The sequence below is a fragment of the Octopus bimaculoides genome, chromosome 1 (assembly GCF_001194135.2).
Source record: "Octopus bimaculoides isolate UCB-OBI-ISO-001 chromosome 1, ASM119413v2, whole genome shotgun sequence".
In the NCBI taxonomy this organism is placed as follows: Eukaryota; Metazoa; Mollusca; class Cephalopoda; order Octopoda; family Octopodidae; genus Octopus; species Octopus bimaculoides.
In genome coordinates this window covers 115552311-115563602 of record NC_068981.1, presented here as the reverse complement: position 1 = coordinate 115563602, position 11292 = coordinate 115552311, and the positions used below count along the sequence as shown (strand labels likewise).

Here is an 11292-nt window from a genome sequence, read left to right as displayed (position 1 = left end):
TATATATATATAATAATATTATTAGGGACAAAATCCAAAATTACAGGTAAAAAACTCAATTAAAATCAATTTATATTTATCTTATGATATTTACTTTACTTTATATTATACTCATTTATTGTGCTTTTAATTATTAATTTTTCTATATGTGATAGTGGATTTTCATCGATGAGTTCTTGAAAATTGGTTATTTTCCCTAAAACTATATATATATATATATATATATATATATCAACATGTGGAACCGTTAATCCCGACACATACTTTCTAGCACTTTCTAGCCAGTTTTAGGATGCAGTTTAGGTGCATAGTATATGCGGTCATCATGCAAATTAATCAGAGATTTTGAAAGCTAGAATTTGCTTCGTTCGCTAGTGGAGAGAGTGGTGTTATATTCGTATTTTCTTAATATAAGGACTGATTATGTTTTGGTGCTGTTGAATGAAATCGATCTTTCATGTTACCATTAAATGAAATAAGGTACAAGATGCTTTTTTGACTTATGTATACTTGTAATCGTGTTAGATTACTCCAGAAAAAGAAGGATTTTCCAGTCCCCTAACGACCTCAGACACGTTGAAAGGGTTGGCTGAAAAACTGTATGTAGAGCTTTGGTTAAAATTTATCCATGGGTCATGATAGCATTGCTATATTAAGGAAATTATCTCTGGAAATTATCCTTAAAGCAAAGAATGAAACAACGAACCTACAGAACATCTGAGATAACTAGTTTTCCTTGTCGAGAATCCTTACTTATGATCAACAGCACTCAGAGTCTTCACTATTCCTCTATGGGAGCAGATGGTGATATATTTTGTGTCAACTGACTCAGTACTTTAAATGCCAGAAAGAGATCAGTGGGGAAGATAGAATGCCCTTCCTATATAACGCAGCACTGAATTATGCTGTCTGAATGTGTCTATCGTTATCACCGGATCGGAAATTTTGGCAGTTATTGGCAAGTTGCCTTAGCACCAAGAAATAGCTTGTTCATTGCTTGAAGGCATAAACTATCTGTTCGATATATCTGTCGTTGTATTATTCTATTAGTATAGCTTCGAAGAGTCACCCTGTTTGAAGCTCTTGATGGAATTTTAGATAAGTTAGTTGTGTTATCAACTGGAATTCTTCCCTCTAGTTTTGTTTTATGCTGTGTAACGTAATGTAATCCAATGGTTTTTTCTTCTAACTGCACGGTACATACATGCTATACCATTGATCAAGCTCAATAACTGCTACCTTCCAGGAAAATTGGTCTACACATAAATGTTACCAAGATAGAGTACATGTCCCTAAACCAAGAAGATAGAACTCTCGTCACACTGGATGGCGGAATACTAAATCGAGTTGATGATTTTTCTATATTTAGGCTGTTGGATAAGTTCGTCAGAAAAGGATATTGATGTTAGAATTACCAAAGCCTGGGCTGCAATGAACAGAATAGAAAAGATATGGAAGTTGGATCTATTCAGAAAAATCATAAATACCATTCTTCAGAACGTCTTCTGAGTCAGTACTGTTGTATGGATCAGGTACATGGCCCTGACAAAAGCACTTGACGAGAAATAAGATGGTTCACACACTGCAATACATAGGGTTGTATAAAACATAAAGTGGCGTCAAAGTATTACAAATGAAAGTTTATATGGAAATTTATCCAAGATAACAACTACAGTTGCTCAAAGAGTGTTACAATTTGCAGGACAAGCAGGTAGTTATACACAAGCTACTATTGTGGGAACCAACGCACAGAAGACACAGCTGAGGAAGACCTGCTTGAACATTCATCGATCAACTCTCAGACGGTCCAAATCTCAGTAAGGAGCAGTTGCCAGGAGCGATGGAAAATAGTGAGTTATGGAGGGACTTTGTCAGGCATGTCTAACCTTACATGTACATATCGACAGTCGATATATACATATACATAAGTATACATACGTGCATACATATAGAAAGACAATTTTTCACGGAAAACCTAAATGTATCTTTCTTTCAGATATACTCTCGTAAGATTATCTTACATTTTTTCCTAATTCCATTGCTTTGTAGTCCTTCTACAAATACACGCACACACGCATGCATGCGCAACAAATGTGTACACATTATCACTGTGCAAATATGAACTCACATATACTCCTTATCTCTATTGTCCATACCAATGTGTATGATATTGATACTTACCTCTGACCATTTCCCAGTTACCCAGCTTGGTGGGCAGTCGTGAGTGTTACATTTTTGTTTACGTGGAGGTCGCACCAGGTGCTCACAACGTTTCTTCGGAACACGCCGAAATCTTTTCTCCGAAACCATCTCACGGCACCGAACTTTTCGCGATTGACGACCACCTCCACACTTAGTAGTGCACGTTCTCCATTTTTCCGGTACCCAGCTGCAAAAATATTAAAATTATTATTGTCATTAACAACATCTTAGAAAGAGTTGACAGCGAAGATAGATTCAGTGAGGTCCTGATCAATTTGGATCAGTCGAAAGCTTTTGTTTGAGTTGACCATCGTCACTTAGAAGTCATCCCGAAAGCAGATATCTTCTGGCTCTTTTTCAAAAGCTGGACCGCAGCAATTACCAATGATATATTTTTTGTGGTCAAATTAAACGGCTACCTATCGGAACATTCTGCATTGCACGCTCGGTCCAACAGAGCCGCACCGTCTTACCACTTCTGTTCGTTACTCCCACAGAAGTTGGAACAATTGAAGCGCAATACATTCTAATTGGGGTTCAGGAGGGAGATTGCAGCGTATGCGTCCGATACCACCACGATATCGGACGCTACCGAATTGGAAGGCCGTCTTTGACAAGAATATCTTGTCATCTAGTGTTGATCTTATTTGTGTGTGTCAGCAAACTCTTGATTCATTTAACTATAACCAGGCCTCCAATAGTCAAATGAAATTTCAACCGGAATAGATGAGAACTGTGAAGCCTAAAAGTAGTGATAGTCTTTTCTGATGCCTCGTGTGACATAAGAACCGACATAAATCATTCTTGCTTAAAAGTTCAAGATATTGAATGAAGTGAGTCAACATAGCACCACATCTTAATCAAGTAAATAATCTCAACTATTATAATCTTGAAATCCTCGCATTATCTGTATTATCTGTGTATGTTCACAGAGGACTGATTATACTGATGATTAAATCTGGAAAACAAGACGGGTAACCGACGGTTCATAACTTATAACCAGCATTAAGTTGTGTAAGTGTTCAACAGACTCAAAGCGTAACAACTGAGTCCACCTAATTTGAGGCAGATATTCCAAATGGTTTAATCACTACAATAAATAGCGGTGCATTTTGGAATTGATGACTTGTTGGCTTGTAGTAATGACTGAGTTTGGTTTCTCCAACTAGAACGGCCACCCGTAAAATATAAGTGTCTTATCCGAAAGAGAGGGTATCTTTAATCCGTTCTAGAAATAACTCTCTTCTTTGTCTCCCACCAAAGTCCTGAAAAAGGTCACAGGTGCTGGTTTTATTCTCCTGGCTAATTAAAATTTGTGAAAGGTTAAGAAAAATTGTGAGATACGCACCGAACTAAAGATCCTTGCAATTTAATAAAAGTATAGTATAAAACTGATGTCATGAAACCCTACAAGTCGTTACTTTTCATTTATTTCTTTACAGAATCATCACTGGATCCTCTTTTAAAATATTACGTATTTCAAGCACACACTCTTCCAAATTCAAGAAATTTTGTAGAATGTTTCTAAATCGACTAGTCAAGTAAGAAGCTGAATTAATAGGGAGACGATGGGAATATTGTTTCCCAATAAAATCTGGGTGCAATATTTAACGAGACGTTTGAAAAGAAGATCTATATAGAATGAGATAAAACGCAAATAGTGTTTCCAATGCAGACAGTAAAGAGTAGAAAAGTCAGATCCGATGATTTATCATACTATCCGGTTTACTTTCTCGTGGCTTTGATTTCAAGTACCATTAATTTAATGTTGGACTGTCTTCCCTCCGAAGTCAAAGAAAGAAGAGATACATTCAATTTGATTTACTTAATCATACACTCATCAACAACTGGACCCTGCATTTTAGAAACAAAATCATTTTAAATGAAACATAAAAAAGGATGTAATCATAACAATGCTTATTTACCTTGGTGGGCACGCCTTCTGTTTGCAAGCAACTGTTCCGGTTTTGGGCTTGTCAGACATATCACAATATGAGATGTTAACTTCTTTGTCTTGGTTTAACAAACATATAGCCTCAATTTCTTTGGTGCCTATTAAAAAAATACAAACGTATATACGTGTTTTAATTTATAGAGAAACACACACACACACACACACACACACACACACACACACACACACACACACACACACACACACACACACACACACACACACACACACACACACACACACACACACACACACACATATGGTAATTTCAAAATATTTACCATGATCAAGTTCTAAGTAATTTTTGCCGACCTGAATATTAAAATACTAAAACATTAGAATTTCTCAAAGAGGTAGCTTTTTTCATATACTATATTGGTTACTTTATTTTATTTTTGACACTAGTCTTTTGGAGGCATGTGAATCAGTAAAATATCCAAAGGTCGAAATCACAACTACATTTTTATTCCTGCTTTAAAACGACTCAACCCACACCGACGATGCTCCTTTAAAAAATACATAAATCCATTTCTTTCTCTGACTATTTTATACACACACACATACACATATCCGATGCAACCACATCTAATTTAAGTTCCTTTCTGCTCAGTTCTGGACACTGTGTTCTAACTGCTCGCTGGTCACTTCATGCGTTTTATGAGCGCAAGAATAGTTGTGTGGTGAAGTCTGGTCCCACTTCACAGCACACAGGGCAAGTATCTTCAACCTTCATACCGGGTTGACCGAAGCCCCATGAATGAAGATTAGTAGACGGAGTTTGTGCTGATTCCTATCGGAGACCCGTTCTAGTTCTGGGCGGTAAATGTTATCTACCACTACTTTAACATCATCAACTGGTCCTTTGGATACCTTTAGCGGAGTCCACTCTGAAGTAAACTTTCAGACCATGTCACTGGTCTGAGGATAGCCTTCTCTTTAAAATGGATTTAGATAAATGAAAGAGCTATGAACTTATTGTTACTTCTGGAAACTTTTCTATAAAACCTTTCGAGCTCCTATTTCAAAGTCTGTCAACAACAATCTTGGATTAAGTTGCGATTTGAGTTGCAAAAAAAAAAACAAAAAAAAAAAAACAGTAGGATTCCGATATCTCGAAATTATTCCTTTGCTGTGGAATTGGTGGTGCGTTTTGTGCTTTTTGTCTCCATTGATGATAAAGAGAGTATGTGGGCAATTGAAAACTGGTCTTCATTAACGATTGTAGCTCCAATAAGACTTTTTTCTGGTTCGCATACTGAAATTGAAGTAGTTTTTAACTCGGACATAACTTCTTGTGCTTAGCAGCTGAGGATCCATGGTTATGTTCATTACATCGTGTCGGGACTGAGTCATTCACTGTATATATTATTGCTTTGCAAAATCGCTTTACTCATCTCCAGGACGTTTTTGTTTCATCGGCGTTTTTCCTATGATATTGGTAGCTGTAATTTTCCTCGTGAACAAATGTCCCTCCACCAGTGTTAAATTTTCTAAACTTAACCATGGGTTTCAAATAAAACTTTGAATTATGAAATCCAGAATGTATTAGACGTATACAGTTCGCACTGCTCGAGTTAACTTAAATTGCTAGCTTAAATTTCTTTTGCTTTAGAAAACAAGAATATACCTTTGTATTGATGTACATTTATGGTAACTACCTATTTGATGAACGAGCACCTGTTGGAAAGTATACTCGTGAAAAAATAAGTGTATTAAAAAATGTAAACATGTAAAACATTTTTTTATGACAATAAATTACCATTTGTCCAGGGACGTATTTGTCTGGGGACGCAAATGTCCAGGGATGCATTTTTCCAGGGACGCAATTGCCTGGTACGTAGTTGTCCGGGACGCAAATGTCCTGTACGCAATTGTCCGTCCACCGAACATTTATATATAACATGTTCATGTATATTCAGACGGGGGAAAGACCTTCACAGCGGTAAAGGTCTGGGAAGAGAAAATTCTCATTATAGACAATGAGTGTGAAACACACCAAGCTAGACTATGATATATATGTTTTTTTATATAGAAATATCAGACAATAATCCCACCGCAAACAGTAACAGCAATAATCCTAGTTTATAAATGTTAACAAAGGCTAGGTTAGAATAAATGACTAAATGTACTTACGTAACTGCTTACGAATGTATGTATATAAGTAAGTAAATATGTATGTTTACCTAGTTTTATTGTTAGAATTTCTTCCCAGTGAAGAAAGAGACGCTTTCTAACTCAGAACCAATGTATGCACAAATGCATGTGTGCATGCACACATATACGTTATATATTTGCACACATATACGCACAAGTACATACGTTCATACATACATACGTATACCTGCATATATACACGCACGTACATATATACATACATGTATATAAGTATGAGTGAGTGTGCGCGCGTATGTGTATTCATATATGCAGTTGACTTGGCCTTTTACCTCTTCTAATCTCTTGTTGGGGTCAAATGAATAGTTTATAGCATTACTTTAGGAAATATATGACCTAGTGCCAATAAAAGATACTAATACACTAATGTCAACATGTAAGGGACAGTTACATAAAAGATAGCACATTCAGTGAAAAGAACTTATTGTTGTGTATTTTACCTCCCGCACAGGATTTTGTACAAGACGATACTTTCACAGCCCAGTTAAATCTTCGAGAGTTGACCGCTTTTTTCGTTCTGGACTCATGCATTTCCTTAGCCGTTTTAGGTACGATATATTCATAATGTAATCCTGGATTGTGCCCTTGAGCTAGAATCTGCACGAATAAGAAAAGCAAAAGAGAAACTTCATTAAATGCTAAGGTTTCAAACAAATATATACATAATCTTTTTCTTGTTTCGACTGGTATACCACTTTCATGAATTCTTAGTATCGACCCTGGTACTTTTTCCAGTCCTAAGTTTATTTTATCGGTTTCTATCTATCTGTTAGTTACCGTAATGTAAAAGGAAACTATGTAAAACATAACATCGGTTAATAAGGGTTAACATAAACACAGACATAGAGACACACACGCGCACACATACGTACGCGCCTAGTTTCCGTCTACTAAACTCTGTCTACAAGGTATTGGTCAACGCGAGGCTGTGTTTTAGTTTATTAGTTTGGCATAAAGGAAACGGCTGAACCCATACCTAGGCAGGCCTTCAGCAAACGGAGAGTCTGATGCCATTAACATTCTGGTGAGTCGACGATTTCAAAAGACAAAGAAAGAAAAACAAAAACGTGCAAGGATGAATTTCCAAAGAGCCGACATTTTGGAAAGAAAAGAGTGGGCATGGCGGTTAGTGAAGTAACTGGATTTTGATCACAATATGGGAGATGAGGGAAGGAAAGACTAGTGAATGGAGAATGCTTGAGTGGAATTGGCATGAAATCGGACTGCTCTGAGGAGCAATGGCCATTTCAGTAATAGAAGAAAAGACAGAGAGGGAATATAGTGCGTCTCTCGATCAGAGACTGAAGTGTGTTTGTGGCCTTTACTTGGATGTGGTCTGAAATGTATATGTGTATAGCATCAGCTACGTTCCAGATGTGCGAACCGTCAACGTGTCTCGTTAAGCATATATTTTTTCACTAAGAAGGATCATCCGAGATAGTTAAGTTTAACATTCGAAGTTATTACTGGACGCTTGCTCTTGTTTAAGCAAGTCTGAGGTGTGATAATGTATGCCTGAGTGTGCTGTGAATGTGAACTTTTATGCTGAAGTAAACAACATCACAATGACCTTATCGGAGGATGTTTATGAATTCTCTGTTTATGGAGTTTGCGCAGATGTTGCAATGGATGACTTCTGGGCATAAAAGTTTTGGGAGGAACGAAGGTTTGTATTATTTGCCTGGGTTTTGTTTAAGGTGAAGGCAGATACATCGTTCACGTATGGGAGGAAGAAGTCATGTAGGGACTAGCGTGTTTCAAAAGATCGAAGTATATCACTTTAATAAAAGACTGAACAGTTTGGTAAATAAGGGGTTTCCTCTGGGACGCATTGCTTAAGGGTAAAAGAAGGGATACTGTCAGGACATGAGTGAACTTAATAAATGAATTAAGGACTGCCCAAGCAAAATGAAAAATACGGTTTTGATTACAAACCCTAATTGGAGAAATATATATTTACAGGGGACGTAACACAAAAGGAACCCAAATTCCAGTCTTTGATAATTCTCTCTAATTTTGACATAAGGCCAGAAATTTTGAAGGGAGGCGGCCAGTCGATTACTTGACTGGTACTTTCTTATCGACTCCAAAAGAATGAAAGGCAAAGTCGACCTCGGCGTAATTTGAACATTTCAGTCTTTAATAATTTAACAGTATTTGAGTGGTACTAATTTTATTGATCCAAGAACAATGAAAGGTAAACTAGCCCCCTCCCCTCCCTCGGCGGAATTCGAATTCAGAATGTAAAGCAACGCAATCAAATACTTTAGGGCATGTTGCCTTCGTGCTTATGTAAATCATGTTCCTCAATAACGGCTTCTAATTTAGGCACAAAACCAACAATTCTGAGGCGAGGAGTTAGTTGTTAACATCGACCTTAGTACGTGACTGATACGTTAATTTATCTACCTCAGAAGGCAAAATTGATCTTGGCGGGGTTTTGTTTAGTATTTTGTCCGATACTCAAACGATACTGCCAATCCGCCAGAAATTTGGGGCAACAGTCTATTTTATCGACTCTAGTACTTCATTAGTACTTATATTATCGACTCCTTTACACTGCTGGTTCGGATGCTGCAGCAGCAGCAGTAGCGGTAGTAGTAGTAGTAGTAGTTGTTGTTGTTGTTACTGTTGTTCGTGGTGTTGTTGTAACGACTTCTAAAATGAGCCCAAAGCCAATACTTTTTTTAGAAGTCTCTACCCAAGTACTTAAATGTCACCATGTTATCTATTTTCAGCCGTTATTGAGGAACATGATTTACATAAGCACGAAGGCAAAATGCCCCAATGTATTTGATTGTGTCGCTTTACATTCTGAATTTGAATTCCGCCGGACGGAGAGGAGGAGACTAGTTTACCTTTCAGATATATTATAATTACCTCAAGTACAATATCTTCTTCAAGAGGTCCAGCTGCTTCTAAAGTTTCTGGTCTGTTATATGGACGCCAATAAAGAAAGCGAGTGGAATGTTTTCCTAACGAATAAATACCTGACCATGCTACACGATTGTTTCCATTCAGGTAATACTCTCCAAACACATTACGTATGGCTATATAATTTGCTGATGTACTCTCCTCTCTCACCTTTATATTTCGTGCATTTTTTGGCAGAACAACAACTGGGAAGTAACCTGTAAAAATGAATAAATTAGTTTAAAAAATGGATCGAAAATCAAATCATATATGTATATATATATAAACTGACACTCGCTCGGTGATGAAGTTTCCAGTTGATTGGATCCACGGAAAAGCCTGATCGTGAAATTAACGTGCAAGTGGCTGGTACTCAACAAACACATGTACCCTTAACGTAGCCCTCAGGAAGATTCAGCCTGAAACAGAGTGTGACAAGGCTGAACCTTTGAATTACAGGTACAACTTATTTTTGCCAGCTGAGTGAACTGGAACAACGTGAAATAAAGTGTCTTTCTCAAGGACACAATGCGCCGCTGGTTTTCGAACTCACGACCTTACGATCGTAAGCTGAATACCCCAATAACTAAACCACGAGATGTACTTGCCCGGAAAGGGATTTGATCTGTGACCGTGTGTTGAAACTGAAACAACAATTACAACATGAGAAACACGAATTAGCTAAACACGCAAAAACTGTTAACATCACACACACACACACACATATATATATATATATACACACACAAACACAAACACCTGTGTGTGTGTGTGTGTGTGTGTGTGTGTGTGTGTGTGTGTGTGTGTGTGTGTGTGTGAAGGTGCATGACTTTGTGGTTAGGGTGTTACACTCACGATTGTGAGATCGTGGTTTCGATTCCCAGAACGGGCGTTGCGTTATGCTCTTGAGCAAAGCACTTCATTTCACGTTGTTCTGCGATCATTTCGTGATCTAACATGTGGCATGTCGTGTACCTGTACAGGTAATGTCGCTTTGATGGAGGGAATGAGCTTATATGAATAAAAAACAAACATTTGATCACTATAAACAAATCAACTGTGCGGTGGTTCAGCAATAAATTACAGAACCCTCATACCTCGTCCAACGGTGGGTGAGGCGATGATATATGTATGTATGTATGTATGTATGGCAATATATTTATATACACATATATATATATGGCAATCTTATATATTATATATATATATATATATATATATATATATATATATATATATATATATATATATATATGACAATCCAACTTAACATGAATGTCTTGTTAGGACACCAAACACCAAATACTGTGTTGCGAGAATATCTCAGGATACATATAAGCACACACATAGATCGTAGCAGACGAAAATCGTCAGCTATGAGCACCGGAACACCCCTTATCACGTGATTTCTATCTACTAGCTATTTTCTCACGTCAGAACTAGTAGCACTGTCAACAGTGTTCGAGTAGATTAATGATGTCTATAAAAAAGTGTTAGATTTCCTAATACAATAAATTGAGCAAAGCAGAATCACTCGCTAGGAGTCCCGAGGAAATGGACAAGACGAAAGAGTCAAACACATAATTTGGAAGACAATTGTATTATAGACGTGTCTCTCTAGATATTTGGCCAAATTCCGATTTTGTTCTCAAAATTAACCAACAGAGAGAAACGTTTGTGGCAACAAAATGACAACTCATTTTGCTTGTATGCGCGCGTACGTGCGTGCATGCGTGCGTATGTGTGTGTTTGTGTGTGAACTTGCTGTTGTGCTGTTTTTGCAGGTCAGGACAGTTGAGTGGCGCCCTGCAGGTTCATTAACGATTTTTTCCTCAAACTTGCGACATATAATATCACTTGCTGGACACTTCCTACGGTCATTTCTGTACTTTACACAAAGAGACACCGAGTAAAAGTGCTTAGGTGGATATCTTCATTATAAATTACAATATTCTTAAGAGCTGCATACAATGCTTTGGCTTTTGTTACAGCTATTTACAAATGAAGTGTTTATTTTTGAGTAGTTTGAATCTTATACATTTCGACATTAT

At 37.3% G+C, this 11292-nt stretch overlaps 1 protein-coding gene across 1 annotated transcript in view; it reads right to left on the bottom strand.

Moving 5' to 3' along the window:
* Window positions 1-11292, bottom strand: part of LOC106876867 (A disintegrin and metalloproteinase with thrombospondin motifs 16) — a 346691-nt gene that overhangs the window by 21938 nt on the left and 313461 nt on the right. The window contains exons 17-20 of the mRNA XM_014925608.2: window positions 9209-9459; window positions 6769-6925; window positions 4128-4254; window positions 2182-2389 (exon numbers count right to left, since the gene is read on the bottom strand). Coding sequence (XP_014781094.1) covers window positions 2182-2389; window positions 4128-4254; window positions 6769-6925; window positions 9209-9459 — 743 coding nt within the window. The remainder of the gene's footprint in view (window positions 1-2181; window positions 2390-4127; window positions 4255-6768; window positions 6926-9208; window positions 9460-11292) is intronic.